The 21,930-nt window shown below is 37.8% G+C and overlaps 1 protein-coding gene across 1 annotated transcript in view; it reads left to right on the forward strand.

Moving 5' to 3' along the window:
- The window catches only part of RAB31 (RAB31, member RAS oncogene family), a 186,406-nt gene that overhangs the window by 131,539 nt on the left and 32,937 nt on the right, over positions 1–21,930 (forward strand). The window contains exon 6 of the mRNA XM_020985548.2: positions 12,228–12,337. Coding sequence (XP_020841207.1) covers positions 12,228–12,337 — 110 coding nt within the window. The remainder of the gene's footprint in view (positions 1–12,227; positions 12,338–21,930) is intronic.

Below are 21,930 nucleotides of genomic sequence, written 5' to 3' on the forward strand. Positions count from 1 at the left end.
TTAGTATATTTTAAATGTTTCAATTTCCACAAAACTACATAATACTGGTTTGGTTTTTTTTGTACTTGACATGGCCCTTAGAATTGTATATATGGGCTACGTATGTGTAACCCTTGACCCTGCAACATCCTAAGGAGGTAGTAGCTCTTAACTTCTCTGCCAGTGCCTCACTGGCCACCTGTAATTTCATTGTTATGGGGGTTCTCTCCCTTGACTCAGATTATAGACCCTTTGTAAGTTAGTAGATGAAATCTGAGAGCTGCTAAGGCTGAAACAATTCATTACCTTGAGGCTAATCTGGTGATAAACCCTTTAAACTTAACCTTGGAGATAAAACATACAGTCCATAAGTAGGCACAGTAATTAGTAAATTGACTAACTAGGATCATGTTTAAATGTCTGTGATCCATTATAATCCTTGGTTCCTTGAACTGCGATGTCCATAATTTATCATTATTGATATATAATGTACATATAATAGTAATATTTTTAAAATTTTTTGTCTATAATAGTAATGTTAACAATAATAATAGCTAGCATTTATATAGTGTTTTAGGGTTTGCAAAATACTTTACAAGTATTATCTTATTTGATCCTGACAACAATCCTGTGAAGTAGGTACTATTGTTAGCCTCATTTTACAAATTAGGAAACTGAGGCACAAAGAGGTTAAATTACTTGCCTAGGGTCACACAACCATCAAATTTTTGAACTCATCTCCTAACACCAACTCCAGCACTCTGTCTACTGTGTCACCTAACTTACACATGTGTTTCATTGTGTTTTATAAGAGAGCAACTGTAGTAGAAGTAACCTAGGGCATATAGTTATTTCCTCATTAAATTTGTGAAGTTTTGAATCCCTTTAACTCCTTACCTAAGCAATTAGTTGACTTGTCTGCTAAGTGGTTTGAATTCAGCTAATGTTTATGAAACATAGTTGTGTCCATTTTGTATTTCCCCTTCTGGAGGTAAGCTCCATAAACTCTCATTTCCATGTCTTTTTCTTTATAGATTTTCTAGTCCTTAGTTCTGTGCACAGTATGTGCTTAATAAATTAAATGAATTCATTAATATATTATTGTATAAAGTACTGTATTTGGCCTTATAAAGGAAATAAGGATGAATTAGACATGGTCCTATCCTCAAACAGCTTCCAGTATGATAAAGGAGATAAGACAGGCACAGATAGATATATTGGAAGGTAGGTTATCATAAGTACCACAAAACAGGCATAAACAAAAATGCTTTGAAAGTATAAAGAAGGGAGAGAGAGATTTTTGTTAGGGGGATTAACAAAGCTTCATAGAAGAGAAGGTGTTTGAAGAGGGCCTGAAGTATGTGTAGGATTTTCACAGGCAGAGATAAAGGTTGGGGAAGACATCCAGGGAGAGGGAAAGACAAAGTCAGGAAAAGCATAAAGGGTGATTTTTCAGAAAGGTAGTCCTAAGCTATTAAATAATCATTTGTCAAAATAGAATAAGAACAATAATTAATTGTTCAATTGTCATTCCCAGAATCCTAAGAAGGATAGTAACTCTCTTGGGGTTATAATTAAACCATATACTCATAATTTTGCCTTTTCAGATGGGGTTAGTATGTTCCAGAATTATTCCTTTTCTTTTTCCATTGCTCCATGTGAGAATATGTTTGATTTTGATATTTGATCTTTTTTATTGATATGGTCCTGGATAGAGTTCTGGTGAAATTTGTTATTACCCAGAACTGTCAGCTATGACCCTCCTAGAATCTATTGTGACTTTAGTCCATTACTTGATATGTTAGCTGTCACTGTTGTCATTCAGAGATTCATGAAAATGTATGATGTCACAGAGAGATCTCTACCTAGATAGTGTTCATTCTGCAGGAACAGGAATTAACATCAATATCCTTCTCTGCAGGAAAGGAGAGTGAATTACAGAATTACCTGACTATGTAATGATGCATTTTAAAACTAAGTTTTCCTTTCACTTATGGCATAGTGCTGCCCAATTTAACCAATCCAACAAGCATATATTATAATGCCTACTGTGTGTAATGCACCATACTAGACACCGGGAAATACAGTGACTAGACAAAACAATAAAACAACCCAATCCTTGCTCCCTAGAAGCTTAAATTCTACTTGGGTCATACAAGATCTAAATAAATTGCTAGATATATGAGTATTTGAGGCTAGAAAGAGCAATGCCATGTATTTAATTGATATTATTATTGTTGTTGTTATTTCTGCCACCAGCATTATTTGAGGTGATCCCTTTGGTTGGACAAGATGAATTATTCATGTTCTGCATGACATAGTTGTTTAGTTAAATCAAGCATTCCTGGTGAAGTAAAACTCCAACTTGTAATTCAATATTAAATTTAGACCTAGGTCATCTCCTAAGACTTGAGACATGATGTATATTGCAAAACGTGTGCACTGCCTTATCCCTGAAACAATGAAACATAGAGCAACCTTCCTCTGGAGAGGGGTTTATACTGGCTTAGAATAGAGGTTTGAGGATGCCTTTATCAAGTCTTATAGGCTAGCTGCCTCACTAAATAAATATGTAATAAAGAAGCAAATAATGAATTTTCATCTGCTCTATTCCATTGGTTATTTTGGCTGTCAGGAATATTGGAAGCCAATTCCCATAAATACCATGATAGACAGTACACAGTGCTCCAAGTTTTTCTAATCCATATATGATTAAACTAAAATTAAATAAACACTGAAGAATAGGCCTCTCACACACACTTAACACCATTTGACAAATTGCTCTGTTTCTTTGGGATTTCTAAAACCTCATGTCAGGTCGTGGAGTGTTGGTTTTTAATAACAACTAGAGATACCATGTAATAGTTTATATAGCCCTGGGTCTTAGCCACATTTTCAGGTTTTATTCAGAGCACTACCATCTTTACAATAACTCAAAACCAGCTGGCCCATCTATAATTCTCGGGATAGTTTCTTTTATTTACTTTGGGATCATCAATAGTTTTAAAGTGGTAGAGTTTTAAAAGTCAACGTGCTTCAGATATTGTGAGGTTTCCTGTTTATTGGGCTTTAAGGGCAGGGGATTTCTGTGGAAATCAGCCTGCCATTGCAGTGCTGGGCCTTAAGTTAAAGAAGTGGGTGGCAGTAGAGATGCCCTATAAAAGAGCTAATATAATTCTTCTGCAGGCAGCTCGTAGAAGATGGTGTCTATAAGCAAAAGGGTGAGTTAATTGCCAGAGGGTAAACAGCTCAGAGACATTTTGTTAGTGAAAATAATGAAGACTGGTTTAGAGAGAGTAGCAGAGGTACTGGTATGAATGAGCATAGTATGTGAGTGAGATATTAAAGAGACTAGTCTGTCTAAAGATTTATGTTGGGAGGTATAAAATAATACAGCTGAAAATGTGACCTCCCAGGTAGAAAAGATAGGTTTGGGACAAGTAGTTGAAAGACAGGTAGAAGAATTTGGACTTCAGTAGGTTAGGGAGCCATTTAAGTTCTTGAGCAGGAAAGTAAAAAAAAATGGAAGTGTTAAGTAGAAGGGATCAGAGGGAAGAGAGACTAAAAACAATAACTTTAGGTTAAAATTCAAAAATTAACAAACATTTATTGTAATTTAGGTTGTACTACTGTGATCTGACAAGTCAGAAGAAGAGCATGGAGGCATTACAACAACAATTTGTAATTTTCATTTAACCTTACTGTCATGAGTCTTTTATTATTTATATTCACTACTCCCTGTGAAGTAGGTAGAGGTAGAGATTATCTCCATAGTCCAGAAAAGAGGCAGCTTAGTTGACACAATGGATAAGAGTGCTGGACCTGAGCACTCAGGAAGACCCGAGTTCAAATTCAGCCTCAGACACTTCCTAGCTATGTGACCCTGGGCAAATCACTTAACCTCTGTCTGCCTCAATTTCCTCAACTGTAAAATGGTACACACCTTCCAGGGTTATTTTGAGGATCTAATAATGATAGCTAGTATTTATATAACATCTACTGTCTGTCAGCCGTTGTGCTAAGTGCTTTATAAATATCTCATGAGATAATATTTGTAAAGCATATTATAAACCTTAAAGCATTATATAAAGGATAGCTAAAATTTTAAAAAAAAAACAGCAACTCTGGATTATGCCACTTTGGAACCCAGATGTTAAAATTTTTCTGTGCAATTTGGACATGGGAACTAGAGGACAGGGAAAGGGACGATTGTCAGAATTTGGGAATTTGCAGTCCAAACACTATTTCCAATCTGGTAACTCCCTATTGCCTGTAGGATGAAATATAAATTCCTGTCTGGTACTGAAAGCCCTTCACAATCTAGCTTCTGCCTACCTTTTCAGGCTTATTAGGTGTTGCTCTCCTTAGTACAGTCTGCATTCTAGCTAGATTGGCTTTTCTTCAGGCACAAGGTACCGTCCTTCCTCTTCAGGCTTTTGCTGAGGCTGTACTATCTCCTGTGCCTGGAAGACACTTGGTCTTCCTCTCTGCTGCCTCTTAGAATTCCTTGTTTTCTTCCAAGCTCAGTTCAAGTTCTTCCTAAACAAGGCTTCCTTTGATCCCTTGAGCTGCTAGTACTCACCAGAAATTACTGTATATTTACTTGTTATTTTTAACTGTAATTAATTAAGACTTTACTGTTTTTGTTTACTTATTATATTTTGTGTTTTCTTTTGTAAAAACGCTGTTTTCTTTATTTCATTTTATTTTTCTCTTTGTATTCCCAGAACAGAGTACAGTTCCTGGCACATTATAGATGCCTCATAAATTCTTGTTGCTTAATTCTTGCAACAGATGAAGACTAAAGTTAGTATTGCCAGGTAGCTCATTAAGTCTATAATTTCTAGGCAGACTTTGGAAAATGGAATAGAGCCTATTGGGTAGTTAATTTTTCTGCATTGATTATGAACATTGTGTTTCCAATATTCAAACCAACCTCAAAAGTGGTCATTAGGAACATTAATACTTTTTGATGATCTACAAGCTTTCAGAATTGCAGATGCTGGGTGGTGAAAACTCAAGATAAATCCAGATCAAATATTTAAAAACTCTCAAGCATAACAAATAAATGCTAAGACCATGAAAGTCAGCAAAATTATTATTGAAATATCAAATTACTGAAGTATCAGAATCAAATACTGACATTTTTCTAAGGTCCTGTTTTATGAGTATCACTGACCCTATTCATGGCGTGAATTCTAGACTCCATTTATGGAGTGCACTCTAGATCACATCCATGGAATGAACTCTAGATGCCATTCATGGAATGTACTCTAGAGTCTATTCATGGAATGTGCTCTAGACTCCATTCATAGCACACACTCCCTCTTTACCTCTGTTGAATAGGATATCTAGTTTCATCAAAGCTAAGCTAAAATGCCACTCCTTATACAAGTCCTTTTTGGATCCCTCTCCCACAAATTATATCGCCTCCCTCCTAAAAATTATCTTTATTTATTTGGTATATATTTTGCAAATACTAATATGTGTATTTGCTATCTCACCCAATAGAATGTGAGCTCCTTGCAGTCAAGGAGTATTTAATTTTTGTATTCTCTCCTAGAACAATGCCAGGTTCTTCATAGATGCTTATTGATTTATTGAGAGATATTAATTTTTGCTGATATGTGGTGCATGAAAAAGCAGTTTATAAGAGGTCATTCAACGACGGTTGGTAACATGTTGGACTACAAGGAGGTTATCTTTTGCTGATAGTTGATGTCAAGAGGCTGATGTAGGTGACCACACATATGGTTAGTCATGAAAGTAGAGGGAACAAAAAGGTTGAGGCCCTTAAGAGGACTGAATCTCTTCCTCAGCCAGGCCCCACAGATGGCAGATCATTAGGATCATAGACTTTTTGGAAGGGACTTGAGAAATCATTTGGTGCAAACCTCTTACTATAAAGGTGAGGAGACTAAAGAAGCCCATAGAGGTTAAGTGATTGGCACAGGGTCACACAAATAGTAAGTAGCAAAGGCGGTATTTGAACTCAGGTAAGACCAATATTCCATCCAATCCAATTCAAAAGTGTAAGTTAACATAGTATTACTAAGGGTCAGCTTTAGATACAGAAAATTTTGCCAGAAGAGCAAGTATTCATTTTCCTTTTAATCTGCATGCTGCCCTGAGTTTCCCTGGAGTTTCTATTATGAATTCCAGGTATCCCAGGGATCATTTTCAAGTACTGCATTTTTCCAGATGTTTGGACTCCTAGCTCAGAGTCTAACCATCAGAGATTGGGCTGAAATGGGAAGAAGAGCCATAAGAAAGGTCATACCTTTCTACAAGGAATGAGCCCCAAAGAGCGAGTGAGAAAAGGTACGACTGTCAATTCCTGAGATCTGGACATGGCCACTTCTTCCTAAGCCACCCTCCCTCCCACTTTCCTAGGTGTTACCTTCACTTTCCTGAATAAAAAAAAAATTAAAAACCTTTTATTGCTGACTTTTGTTTTTATATCGCAGTCATTCACCTCTCCACCTCCAAGATCAAACTCTTACTTGTGACAAAGAAAAACAATTAAGCAAAAATACCTGGTATGAAAACCTCATCTAACAATGCATACAATCTTTTGCCCTAGTAATCCCCCACCTCTCTGCTTTGAGGTATTGGGCATATTTTGTTATCTCTTCTTTATAGGACCTTCTTCAGTTACCTTCATTTTCTTCCCAGGGATAGGGCATGAATCCTATTATTGAAAGCAATGCTCAAAGACCTTGCTCTTTAAGAACTTTTCTTTATGTCAGTTCCTTAGGGGAAGGGATTGTTTTGCTCTTTGTATTCCCAAGTCTAGTATAATGGCTTATTCCTTGTAGATACTTAATAACTATTTGTTGAATTGAAAAAAAACCTTTTCTTTTCTGGGAACTAGGGTCTGCTTTTAGACCTGGAGTATTTTTCCATGAGAAAACACTCGGTCTAAGTCTATGGTGTGAACTTGACACTGCTTACTTAAACTTGACACTGAGGCTTTGGCTGCAGGTAAATAGGGCTCTGGATCCACATGATTAAGCAGGTAGGGTCTCAGGGGAACAGTTTCTCACTCCCATGATAGGGATGTTGAGTGGATTAGCTATATGGTTCTATATATAGGCTAAATATGATTGGGTCTTTTGGTATAAACATAGTAATTATTTACTAGCTAAAAAAGTTCTTTCTCCCAGGTAAATTGCATCTAGCATCAGTAAAAGTTTATTTTTAAACATGCACGTTGCTGCTTCAAAACTATCATTAAAAGAATTGCTTCGTCTGTGTCACACAAATATCTTGGATATTTAGAGAAAATATAAGAGGTAATGGGATTCAGTGGCTGTCCTTGATATCAGCAAAGGCTATAAGAATCTGCTTCATCACACACAACAGCCTTCACACACATCCCACAGCTTGCCTCTGCAGGATTTTGATGGAGTGTTGTGAATATTTCCCATCATTTTTGGCCCAGATACTTTAAACATGTGGGATGGTGGTGACAAAAACTATTCCACCAGACATTTAACTACCATATACTGCTCACTGTTGCCATGCTACAATACTGGCAGCTTATTTGCCATTTTAAACTTGACCTTGGATAGGGGCCATGATAGTGGGAAGAAAGTAAAGAGGGAGGAAAACGTTTTCCTTTTTTGAATGGTAAATGTCAGCTCCCCAGAGTTTGGCCAATTTTAAAATTTCTGTGTGTTGTTTATATCCTAGGGAGTTTAGAAACATAGTATGCTTAATACAATGCATGTGTGAAAAAAGGTATCTTCCTGTGTTTTAGGGGTGAGGCAGGGGGAAGAAGCCAGAAGACCATCTTGACTTTGTTACTGTGAAAATGCTTGTTTATTTCATACTGCCCTAGATGCAGCAGACCTTTCTGAGGTGTTACTTTATAAATATAAAATTATAAAGTGAGCTTCCAACATGCCAGTTTCGTTATCAGAATCATTCTGTGATTCTAAGTAATGATATTTAGCTCCCCACTTTTTAGCCTGAATCTTACTAGAAGTATGACCTGTGTTACTAATTAGGGGAGCCTCAAAGGACATATGGAATAGTTCTGTTTTAATGGTTAAGCTGGGAAAGGGCTTGGAATGTAACCTTCTTCTGAAAAGGGTACCTTAATCGTCAAAACTCCCATTCTCACATACAACTTATGGGACTATAGGATTTATTATTAACCTACATTTATATGGTGTTTTAAAGTATACAAAGTACTTTACATACATTATCTCATTAATTCCTGAAAACAATCCTGTTAGGAAAGTACTACAGGTATTTTTGTCCTTACTTTGGCATTTGAAGGTGCCTTAGAGATAATCTAATGAAAATAACAGCTGATATTTATGTAGCACTTCAAAACTTGCAAAACACTATATACATTATGTCACTTAATCCTCATAAATCTTTGAGTTAAGTGGCATTATTTTCCTCATTTTACAGATGAGGAGACTGAGGTAAGAGAGGTTAAGTGACTTGCCTGTGGTCACATAATTAATAAGTATCAGAGTCAGGATGGAAGTCCAGTATTCACCACTTCGCCATTTTGACTTTCTAGTATGACTCCTGCATTTTATAGGTGAGGAAACTGGGTCCTAGAAAGGAAGTGACATACCTAAGACCATATGGATTTGAATAAAAGTCATAGGATCAATCATAGATTTAGATTTGAAAGGGGCCTTAGAAGATGAGCTCATCACATGACAAGAGAAAGTGAAGAGGGCCTACAAAAAGTTGAGTGGACTCCCTATGATGGACTTAGAGTTGGATATGTATAACAATTAATAAGCGTTTCCCAGATTTCATTATTGGAATCATTCTATGATTGTAAATGTAATGATATTTAGCTCCCCACTCTTTAGCTTGAATCTTAAGAACAGTATGGCCTGTGTTACTAATTAGGGGAGACTCAAAGTATGTCTAGAATAGTCTTGTATTTAAGCACCAATGATGTACCAGGCACTGTGCCAAGTGTGGGAATACAAAGAAATGTAAAAACAAGGTCTCTACCCTTAAAGGGTTCACATTCTAATGGGAGAGACAACCTGCAAACAACTTTGTATGGATAAGATATATATATATGTGTGTGTGTGTGTGTGTGTGTGTGTGTGTGTGTGTGTGTATATACAGAGTAGATGGAAGGGAATCACTCCTAGTTGGTGGAGCCAGGAAAGGCATCCTGCATAGGGTAAGATTTGAATTGAGTCTTGAGTTGCAGAAGATGTACAGGCACAGATGGGTTGCAATTCACATGATGCAAAAAAGACTCAGTTGAAGAGATCCCAGATCTATTTGAGTATCTGAGTATCAGGACTGAATGAGTCAGGGTTATTGATCTGAATGGCAGCACCTGAACTGTGGGTCTCATATATAACTCAGGATCATCATAACATCTAGTGCTAGGAGATTCTAAAGACCAGCCAATTCTCATTTTAGAGAGGAGGAAACTGAAGCCTAAAGAATTTATTTGATTTAACTAAAGGCATGCTGAGTTCTCTTAACAGAGTAACAGAGCAACAGAGCCATTATTCAAATCCAGATTTACTAACTCTAAATTTTATGTTCTTTTTGCTCTACTACAAATGCTGTTGGAGGTAGAAAAATTCCTTGCCTTAGAGCAGGATGACCTGTTGTCTGTGAACTTGAGTTTAAAAATATGTAGTTTTATATCTTTATTTCTAAGTAATTGGTTTCCTTTTGTATTCTGTGTCTTAATTTAACCATTTAAATATGTTATTCTAAGAAGGGGTCCGTGATGCACACAAAGATTAAGAATTGCCTCTCTAGAGCTAATTTTTTTTAATTTCCAGCTGCCTGCTAGATATTACCATCTGAATGCCTCACCAGCATCTCAAACTCAATATTACCAAAACTGAACTTACCATTTACCGTCAACACTTGCTCTTGTCCCTACTATTGCTCTTTTAATTTAAGGCGTGATCATCCTGCCTGGGACCAAGTCTCATAATCTCAAAGTCATCTTTTGACTCTTCCCTTTCTTTCATTTCCCATATCCAGTTCAGCTTAGGCTGTTTTTTTAAATCTATGCTTTCTTTCCATTTCTACTACAATATGTCTACTTTTGTTCTTTATAACATCTTGCCTGTTAGTATTGCCTTAATGATTGGTCTTAATGCCTCTGGCCTATTCCCTCACTAATGCATCCTTCCTTCACATCACTGCATGTATAAGCTTTCTAATATTTTGGATCATGTCAATCTTCTACTCAAAAAACTTTATTGGCTCTCTATTAACTACAAAATAAAGAAGCAACTAGATGCTACAGTGGGTAGAGAGTTGGGCCTAGAGTCTGGAAAAGTTCAAATATGGCTTGGGACATTTACTTAGTTGTGTGACCTTGAGGAAGTCACCTAACTATTCTCTGCCTCAGTTTTCCTAACTGTAAAATGGGAACTATAATAGCACTTCCCTCCCAGCGTTGTTATGAGGATCGAATGAGATAATACGTATAAAACACTTAGAACATAGTATCCTGGCACATAGTAGGTGCTATATAAAAGTGTTGGCTATTATTATTAAGTATAAAATCCTAATTTTGACATCTTAGGCTTTTTGTAATCTGGTTTGAACTTCTTTTTCTAGCCTTGTATCATATTAACCCCCTTCACGTGCCCCATGTTCCATTTTCACTTGGCTGTTCTTTGACTCTTGTTCTTCTCCTTTTCTATTCTGATTCTACGCCTTTGCTCATGCCTCCCCGCCCTCATTTCTTTATAGCATTCTCTTTCATAGCCCTCATCAGGTCCATCTGTTGGAATCTCTCCTTTTCTCCAAGGCCCAACTCAGGTGCCACCTCCTTCATGACCCCTTCCCTGATCACAACCCATTTCTAGTTGAAATTTATCGTTCCCATCCGCCAAGGCCTTTTTTCTTCATAGTTACCACATTTTCTTTCACATTGTGATTTTTTGCATGCATGTCTTTCCCCCTATTAGACTCTAAGCATGTTGAAGACAAAGTTTGTCTTCCATCCATGTTTGTAACCGTAGTACCCAGCACAGTGTCTCATACAGTAGGCACCTACTACCTCAGAAGGCTCCTTATTCCATTTTTAGATAATACAAATTATTCAGAAGTTTTCAGTTTCCTTAATAACTATGCAAGGTTTTGTGAAGCCAAACTCTTCTCTTTGGCTCTTAAAGGTCTTCACAACACATTTCCAACACATATTTTTAATCTTTTTTAATACCTTATTCCCTTTTCTAAACTCTTCAAACTAACCAAACTTCCTCCTTGCTCCTTCTCTCACACAATGCCCCCCATCTCCTGTTTCTGTACCTTTTCGCTAGCTGTCTCCCAAGTCTAGAATGCTCTCCTTTCTTACCTACATCTCTTAGAATCTCCTATTCATTTAAAACTCAGCTCACATGTTATTTTCTGCAAAGAAAAAAAAGCAAAACAAAACAACACTTTCCTATCTTCCTGAAACTACCTTCCCCAAGTTGTTTTCTATTTTTTTATGTTTCTTATACTTGTAGGTGTTTCCCTGTCCTTCCCAAATGGAAGGTAAGCTCTTTGAGGGCAGGGACTGTTTCTCTTTTTTTCTTTGTATCACCAGTGCCTAGCACAGTGCCTGAATGGTAGAAAATGCTTAATAAATGGTTACTGATTCATTATGTTCTGTTCTGGGTGCCACATTTTAGAAGGGCATTATGAAACAAAACTTCGCCCAGAGGAGTGTGACCACATAACTCCTTTCACATATTTCCTCCCTTTAATTTTCCACAATTTGTTGTTGTTCAGATGTGTCTGACTCTTCAAGACCCTGCAAACCCCTGCAGTATCTTTGCCAAGAAAACCCCAAATGAGGTCACAAAAAATTGGACACAGCTGAAAAAGACTGAACAACAACAACAGCAACAAAATATTTCCCACAGACACGCTTTTTGCGTAAATATATGCTCTAGTTTATCTGTTTAGGAATGCTGTCCTCCAGAGGAAATTAAGAAATAGCGATAAATCTATATTTATCTTTTCCCTTCAATCAACCAATAAACATTTTAAGTGCCTGCTATATGCTAAGCAAAGTGGTAAGAACTGGACTCTGCTAGAATATTCTGGAAGGCAGGGACCAGGTTGTTGATTTCTTTTTTATCCATATCAGCACTTGCCATTGTACATCTATACTTGCTGAATGAATGGAGAGGCTACTTCTATCACACTGAGATTGGATGGGATGAGAATTGTTTTCCTAAATACTAAGTTCTTTACAAATTATTACTACATGTGTTTTACCTCTTTTCCAGGGAGGTTCCTATGAAGGATGCTAAGGAATATGCTGAATCCATAGGTGCAGTTGTAGTTGAAACCAGTGCAAAATGTGCTATTAACATTGAGGAACTCTTTCAAGGAATCAGTAAGTAAATCACTTTGTTTTTTTCGTGTGTGTGTGTGTGTGGTGTGTGTGTGTGTGTGTATTTTCAAAGCTGTCTTAGATTAGATCGATAGCCATTAAATGAAACCTGTGTTCTGGCAGATAAAGAGCTCAAACCTGCAGCCTTATGATCTTTAAGATGACTTCAGCTCTAAAGCTGCAATTCTGTATTCTCACCTGTTGATCTATCTAGGTAAACAATGTAGCATAGTAGCAAAAAAAAGTCAATGTAATCTTAGGCTGTTTTAACAGTCACATTTCCAGGATGAAGGCGGTGATAATCCATTTGTATTTGGCTCAGGTCATACTGTATCTGGAGTATTATGTTGGGTTCTGGGTGCCACACTTGGTAAGGGGACTGGCGACCTTACAATATGAAGATTAATTGAAGGAACGAGGGGTATTTAGCTTGGAGAGGAGAACAGTTACTAAGGATATCTTAGCTGTCAATAAAGATGAGTGGAAGGAGAATGGTAGATTTAGCATAGTGGTTAGAGTGCCAGGCCTACAGTTAGAAAGACTCATCTTTATGATATCAAACTGAGACACTTACTAGCTGAGTGGCCCTGGGCCAATCATTTAAACTGCTTGCTTCAGTTACCTCACTGTAAAATGAGCTGAAGAAGGAAATGGCAAACCACTTCAGTATCTTTGCCAAGAAAACCCCAAATGGGGTTACAGAGAGTCAAACATGACTGAAATGACTGAGCAACAAAATTTAGATTAAATATAAGGACAAGCTTCCTAATAACTGGAGCTGAGCATGGAATTGAGTTTCCCAAGAAGGTTCCCCTTTGCTGAAGATCTTTAACATTCAACTTAAATGAACATGTGTCAGGGATATTCTAGAGAGAATTCTAGTTCGGGCTGAATGAAATGACCTCTGAGGTCTCTCCCAACTTGGAGAATCTGTGACCCTTTCACTTCGTCATAGGAGAGGAACATTGTGATCAAGTGGAAAGAAAACTGAATTTGGAGTTAGGAGAGACCTGTATTTTGACTTTTAGTTCTGACTTTGGGCAAATCACTTAACCTCTTTCAGCCTCTATCTATTTCTTTATCTATAAAATGGGGATAGTAATACTTGTTACAACAGCTAGCATTTGTGTAGTGCTTTAAGGTTTATAAAGTGCTTTAAAAACATTACTTCATTTTATCTTGAAACTCAGTCTGTTAATAGTTATTTGTTAAATACCTACTATGTGCTAGGCACTGTGATAAGCACTGGGGATACAAAGAAAGACAAAAAAATATGCCTGCTCTTGAGGAGCTCACAGTCTAATGGGGGAGACAGTAGGCAAACATATATGTACAGACAAGCTGTATATATAATAAATAGGAAATCAAGAGAGATTGGGAAAGGCTTTCTGTAGATGGTAGGATTATAATTGAGACTGATAGGTGACCAGGGAAACAACGAGATAGAGATGAGGAGGGAGAGCATCCTAGACATGGGAGATAGCCAGAGAAAGTATCTGGAGCAGAAAGATGGAGTGTCTGGTTCATGGAAAAGGAAGAAGGCATTGTCATTAGATTAAAGAGTATGTGGGGAGGAGGGGATGAGATGTAAAAAGACTAGGGAGGTGGAGTGGTCAGCTAAAATAATCCCCAGAGTTGTGAAGAATGCTTGTGAACCTTAAAGAACTAAGTAAATCTCATTATTTATCCCAAGATGTCACAAAATACTAAAAACAATAAAAATAATCAAATAGAATAATTTTAATTTGCTTAAATTATTTTTAAAAATTACCTGAAATTTCTAAAGCTTATTGTATATACCATACAGAACTTTCTGTGTTTAGGGATCTCAAGGGCCATTTGTTGGTAGCTCTTGTTTGGGAGGCTAAGAGAGAGATGCCAAGAATAAGCCATGATAAAGTAAATAAACAGAGCAAAAATACCTAAAACTTCTAGTAAGTACTATTATCTGATTCAACAATGACAGAAAATCCTGTCTCCTCTTCAAAACAAACTAGAAACTAGGTGGAGCAGCTGTTCATAAAAGACTCATCACTACTGAACAGCTAATTGAAAGTAATCAATTTCCTACTCCTGCTTAGTATCTAGTTATCCTTATAGATTTTTAAAAGATGTTTCTGTTTTACCATAAATAACGTTTGTCAGAGGGTAAAGTTCTGGGGTGGATGGCTTCTTAAGTACCTTCATTTGTAGAAAGCCAGATCTCCTGAAATACCTAGTTATTATCTTGATCAACTCTACCCATAATGGTTTTCTGTTCTGGCGTATGGTGGAAGATATTTTTTGAACAACAGCCCTGGGAGTTTCTCCAAAGGAGTTCTTTAAATATGGGGTGTGTGTGTGTATATATATATGTGTGTGTGTGTGTGTGTGTGTGTGTGTGTGTGTGTGTATGTGTGTGTGTATATATATGTATACACACACAGATACATATATATGTATGTATATATACACACATATATTTAATATTTATGTTTAATTAATTTAATTAATTAAACATATATTTTAATATGTAATATATTTAATATATGTATACTTGTTTTTAATATATACATGTGTATGTGTGTGTACATAAATGTGTTTGTATATATGTATATATATACATATGCACATACATATATATTTTAAATATTTCCCAATTTAAAAAGTTTTAAACATTCATTAAAAAAAATTTGAGTTCCAAATTCTCTCCACACACACACACACAAACATATTTCGATATTAGCCACATTACAAAAGAAAACACATGCACACAAATGAGAAAAAAAGGAAAGTAAGAAAAAAATTGCTTCAGTCTGCACTCAGAGTTCATCAATTCTCTCTCTGGAGGTAGAGTGCATTTTTCACTGTGGGTTCCAAAGAAACCTCATTCAGTTATAATTGACTTACCCAGAGTTACTGCTGAAAGTAGAAGTGGCTGGGTGAGTCTTGGACTTGAAGACAGTTGGGGATCCTCCTCAGGGGAAGGCTCAAAGCTTAGTGAGCAGTTGTTTTCAAATTGACTGGAACCTGACAGCCCCAGAAGGAGAGTTTTTTGGTTTGATGTTTAAGCCTGAGATCATTGTTGGCCTCCCCCAGAAAAGCACAGGGGGAGATTGGGTTTCCATTGAACTAGTTTTTTCTTCGTTACTTTAGACTCAAAGATCAGGACCCACAAAAGGGAATCTTTTGTTTGCTTGTTTTGGCCTTAACAAGAACTTGCTGGAGATAGAGAACTGTGACCTGAAATATGCTCCCCAGAGAATTAGAAAGGAATGTTGCTAAGACCTCTGTATCCCCTTGTGTCTTTAGTTCCTTGCAGTCAATTCCATCTTCCCTTCAACCCTAGCTGCTCCAAGCCAGCATAGTGCAAATAATTCTGCTAAAGGATTCCTTTCCTGTTCTCGCTTCATACTCTCCATAGTACAGGAATTTTGCAAGGCTTGTTGACTTTGGCTGTTGAATTCCAGGATGAAGAATTATTGGAAAAAAAAACCCAATTCCCACCCACATGGCTGTTTCTTTTCCAGCAAAGGACTATGGATTTGGTGTCTAGGTTTGAAGAATTAGTTAAGGTCTTCTTCAGTTGTCAGTTGTGTAACTGCAGCCTGTTTTAGTTATCATCTAAGCAACTGCAAGTTGAACTTGTTACAGTAACCCTCCTGCTCCCTAAAGTCCTAATTTATATTCTTGGTAGGTGGGGCCTAGGCTACTTGTCCAGATACTGAAGGATTTCATTCATTCATTCATTCATTTCATTCATCCACTTCATTCATCCACTGTAGGCCACAACCAGGTGACTAGTAGCTACCTAATGAGATGCAAAGATCAAATGATATCCTGCCAGCAAGTACTAAAAGCTTAAATTTTACTACATAAGTGTTTGTTGTTGTTATTATTATTACCACCAAATTATTGTAATGGCTTTGTATACATTAAGTGCTATAAGCATATTCAAATGTTTTTAGTGAGATTCCTCCATTGGTTCTGAGAGACCTTTTAATACAGGGAATACCCATCATTAAAATAAGTTACAAAATAAGGACCTCAAAAGAGGTGAATTATATTCTTCCCAGGCCTATGTACTATGAATTTTTTGGAAAACATTAAGTGGTTACACTGTGCCAGGTCATACAGATTCAAAAGTGACACCATCCTGGGTCTGAATGAACTTATATTCTACTAGAGTATTAGCTTACCATTTATGTAGCAATTTAGGACTTGCAAAATGCTTTGCATATGTCATCTTATTTAGTCCTCACAATAACTCCCTGTGGTAGGTACTATCATCATCCCCATTTTATAGATGATGAAACTGAGAATCAGATTTCTGCCTAACTCTACCCAGCCCTTCTACTGTACCCTATGGAATGCCTGTTTGATGGGCAAAAAACTTCCCTTCATCTTAAATCTCTTCCTCTCCCACTCTTTGCATCTACTAATTCTTACTGAAACCTGACTTTCCTATGATGGCATAGCCTCCCTGGCCACCCTTTCCAGTACTGGCTGCACCTTCACTCATCCTCCTCTACTCACTGGTCAAGGCAAGGGAATTGGAATACTCCTTGCTCCCTATTGCTACTTCCAGGTTCTCTCCCTTCCTCCTTTAGTCAATAACCTCTCTTCCTTTGAGGTTCATGTTATTCATATCTTCCATGCAATCAAAATCCTGGTAGCTGTTGTCTAGAGATCCCTTGGTCACTACCCTTCCTTCTTCAATGATTTTGATACCTGGCTTACAATTTTTCTCTCCTCCCAAACTCCTGCCCTTATACTAAAAGACTTCAATATACATTTTGATTCTTCCTCAAATACTCTAACCACTCAGTTTCTCTATCTTCCATGAGTCCCTCCTCCATCCCATCTCAGCCATACACAAAGATAGTCATAGCATTGATCTTGCCATCACCCATAAATGTCTTCACATTCAAGAATTCCAAAATCTCCTTATCCTACCTTAATCTACTGGCTTTTCACCACTCCCTCTGCCTTCCCTTGTTTAACCCTGATTTTTATCCTCACTATTACCTCCAGTCCCTTGACCCTTCAGTACTTTCCCAGGCCATCTCCCCTGCACTAGCCACTCTCTCCTCTTCTCCCCATCTTGACTGCTTGGTGAACCAATTCAACTCTACACTGTCCTCTTCTCTTGAATCCCTAGAGTACTGACTATACCCAACCAACATTTAGGCTCAAATCACTCCCACCTTCATGCCTACACATGTGCTGCAGAACAAAGGTGGAGAAATCACCCACTCAACTGTTCTGGCTAGGTCTACTACAAATTTATGTTACATAACCTCAGCTGAGCCCTCACTGCTGCTAGGCAATGCTATTATACATCTCTTATCAAATTACTATCCCACTCTCCACAACAGCTCTTCCAAACCTTCACCCCTCCTTAAACTTCCCAAGGGTTCCCCTCCCCCTACTCTCTCATTTGAGAATCTTACCTCATATTTTTTAGAAAAAAATTGAGGCCATTCACCATTCACTTCTTTTCCTCTCTTCCCCATCTCTTCTCACTCAAGTGCCATCTACTACTTTCTCCTCCTTTATTCCTGTTTTATATGATGAAGTCACCTTATTTCTTAACAAGGCTAACCCCTCTACTTGTTCAAGTGATCCCATTCCATCCCATCTCCTCCAACAGATTGCCTTCTCTGTAATCCCTACTCTTTTACTTTTAATCTCTCTCTCTCTACTGGTTTATTCTCTACCACCAACAGACATGCCCATGTCTGTCCTATCCCCTATTGAAAAATTCACTTGATTCTTCTGTCCCTATTAACTATCATCCTTTATCTCTTCTGCCCTTTGTAGCTAAACTCAAAAAGATGTCTACAATAGGTGCCTTCATTTTCTCTCTTCTCTCTCTTTCTTAAACCTTTACAATCTGGCTTCCAACTTTATCATTCTACTGAAACGGCTCTCTCCAAAGTTACTAATGGTCTCTTTAATGCCAGATCCAGTGGCATATTCTTAATCCTTATGTCCTTGACCTCTCTGTAGCCTTTGACACTGCTGATTACTCTTTACTCCTTGATACTCTCTTCTCTCTGGGTTTTTAGGACACCACTCTCTCCTGGCTTTCCTCCTACCTATCTGACCACTCCTCTGTCTACTTTTTGAGATCCTTCTTCAGATCACACCCTCTAACCTTAGGTGTCCCTCAGGGTTCTGCTCTGGAGCCTTTTCTCTTCTCCTTCTTTACTTCTTTATTATTGATTTCATTAGCTGTCATGGATTGAATTACTATCCCTGTGTTAATGAGGCAGCTAGGTGGCATAGTGGATAAAGTGCTGGGCCTAAAGTCAGGAAAACTTGAATTCAGATTTGGCCTCAGATGCTTGTGACCCTGGGCAAGTCACATATTCTGTTTGCCACTGGAGAAGGAAATGGCAAACCACTCCAATATCTTTGCCAAGAAAACCGCAAATGGGGTCACAAAGAGTCAGACATGACTAAAACAACTGAATGACAACAACAAAATGATAAGGATCCTCAACTCTACCTTTTCTATTCCAATCTATTTGTTGACCTCCAACTTCTTAACTTAGTGATCTCATCATCTCCCATGGATTTACCATCTCTATGCTGATGATTCTCAAATCTACCTTTCTTGCCCCAGTCTCTTTGCTGACCTCTAATTTTATATCTCCAGTTGCCTTTCAGACATCTCATAGTGGATGTCGAGTAGCCATCTTAAAATCAATATGTCATAAACAGAACCCATTATTTCCCCCCTACCCTTCCTGCCACCTCCACCTTACCTGTCTCTGTAGAAGGCAACATCATTTTCAGACTCACGACCTAGGTGTCATCCTGGATTCCTTAGCGTCTTTCACCCCCCCACATCCATTCTGTTGCCAAGGCCCCTTGATTCCACCTAGCAGCATCTCTCCAATATGTCCCCTTCTCTCCTATGACACTGCCACCCCTCTAGCACAGACCGTCATGATCTCACACCTCGATTATTGCAACAGCCTGCTGGTAGGTCTGCCTGCCTCACTCCAATCCATCCTCCATTCAGCCACTAAAGTGATTTTCCTAAAATACAAGTTTGATCATGTAACACCTACCCCAAGTAAATTCCAGTGGCTTCCTATTGCCTCCAGCATCAAATATAAAAAATGCTCTGTTTGACATTCAAAGCTCTTCATAACCTAGTCCCCTCCTGCCTTTCCAGTCTTCTTTCTTCCCAATACCTACTCTTCAATCCAGTGACAGTGGTCTTCTTGCTGTTCCACAAAGAAGACACTCCATTTCTTGTCTCTGGGCATTTTCTCTGGCTGTCCCTTATACCTGGAACACTGTCCCTACTCTCCTCTAACTACTAATCTTCCTAGCTTCTTTTAGGTCCCAACTAAAATCTCACTTTCTACCTCTTAATTCTACTTCTTTCCTTCTTTTAATCCCCACCTCCATTTATCCTGTACATAAATTTGTTTGCACGTGGTCTCTCCCTTTAGATTGTGAGCACCCCGAGGGCTTTTGTTGTTGTTCAGTCACTTCAGCCATGTCTAATTCTCTGTGACCCCATTTGGGGTTTTCTTGGCAAAGATACTGGAGTGATTTGCCATATCTTTCCCCAGCTGATTTTTACAGATGAGGAACTAAGGCAAACAGGGTTAAGTGACTTGCCCAGAGTCAGACAGTTAATATGTATCTGAGGCCAATTTTGAACTCAAGTCTTCCTGACTCCAGACCCAGTCTGCTGTTTTACCTAGCCGTCCCAACCCTAAGGGTAGGGACTATCTTTTGCTTCTTTTTGTACACCCTAGCACTTAGCACAGTTTCTGGCATATAGTGGGTATTTAATAAATGTGTACTGAATGAATGACTGAAAGGTTAAATAATTTGCCTGGTATCTGAGGTGGAATTCTAGCCCAGGTCTTCCTGCTTCCAATTACAGTACTTTATCCACTATACCATAATGCTTAAATTATTTCTTATTTCCTTACTTTAGCATAATCTAGATTACCAACTTTGAAAGTTTATTGTTGCATTCATTTATTCATCCAGAACATATTAAGTGCCCATTATGTGCCTAGCTCTGTGATAGGTGTTGGGGAGTTTTAGTAAGACAGAGTCCCTGCCTGGTAGTGCTTACATTCCAGTAAGAGGGTAGATGTACCACATATATAAATAACTATATTTGAAGATATTATATGACAAATGCATCACAAAGGCGCAGAACAAAGTGCTGTGTTAGGGTGACTATTGTTAGCAATCAAGAAAAGCTTTACAAAAGAGGTGATATTTGAGTTGGGCTTGAGGACTCCAGCAGGCCTGTTGTCAGGCTAAATAATACCAGAATAAAAGTATTGCGTCTATTGGGGCTGGGCCTCCATAGGACAAAGAGAAGGATAAGCTGAACAAATCTTTGAATAAACGAAATAACAAAATCTCTAAACCTTGTTTTCCCTTAGATATCTATATATTTCAGGAAAACATGAGCTTTTGCCTATCTTGCCTGAGTAATTATGCTTTTTTGGAATGGACAGTAGATGCATGATTTTGTCCATCTTCTGTCTCAATTAAGCAATATTTTTTATTTATCTCACTTTGCCTTGCATTTGTCACATGAATATTAAAATATAGCTTTGAGCTTAATATAATTTCTGTCTATACACACACACACACATACACCCCTCCCTTTTCTTCTATCTTCTTCCCTCATCTAAATTTCCACAGGATGAACCCTAACTTTCTAGATACTTTAAACTACAATTACAGGTATTTCTAAGGTCAAAGTAACTGGCATTTTCAAGTACTTTCCTGCTTGCATTACATATATTCCACCCTTGGTCTTAAAATAGAACTGGACACTGCTGACACCTATGTTCCCAGAAGCAGCGTCCCAAAGAGCAAAATGCTTGAAAGAAAAGATACAAAAAAACCAACCAAACAACAATTAAGAATGAGTAGAAAAGAAAAAAACTGCATCTTTTGAAAGTGTGCTATGTTAAAAATAAAGTCATATTGATTCAGATGAAGAAACAAATGTCTCTCTGTTGCATTTCAGAAGTATTTGTAAACCAGAAATGAGGCCACTGTCTGTTCTAACGATGAGCTAATCTATTTGCTAACTGAAAATGGCTCACCAGCATATATTTTTAAAAAGTCTCAGGCTACAAGTACATAACAATGACTTGAAAAACTGCTTGGTTATTCTAGTGTCAGATTCCAGTAAAGCTACTTAATACTCTATGTGTTTGACTTACATAATCTATTATTGTCCTTGGAATCTGTGGGCCTGATTGGGCCCTGACTGGTAAGGTTGCCAGGCATCCTGGAATAGAGGTTTTTCTCCAAGACAGATTTCAAAATCGCTTTTTTTCCCATCATTTTCTCCCAGTGCATATAATTTGTTCTCTTCTATGTATTCCTAACCCTGGGTTGACTTGTTTTTCTTCATTGGGCTCTTGACATTAACCTTGGCAAGCCCTGGGAAGTTTTTATGCCCTTGATTTGGGTGTTAAGGAATGTATGTGTTTATCCCTGTGGATTAAAAAAGAAACAGATTTTTGGTTTAAAAATCAACCCTAACTGAACATTTCTCCTTTTTAGTTTGGTAGATGAGAATGTAGGCTGCTGATGACATGTGGCTGTGA

Source organism: Phascolarctos cinereus, unplaced genomic scaffold (genome assembly GCF_003287225.1).
Source record: "Phascolarctos cinereus isolate Bilbo 61053 unplaced genomic scaffold, phaCin_HiC Scaffold_4;HRSCAF=312, whole genome shotgun sequence".
NCBI classification, from domain to species: domain Eukaryota; kingdom Metazoa; phylum Chordata; class Mammalia; order Diprotodontia; family Phascolarctidae; genus Phascolarctos; species Phascolarctos cinereus.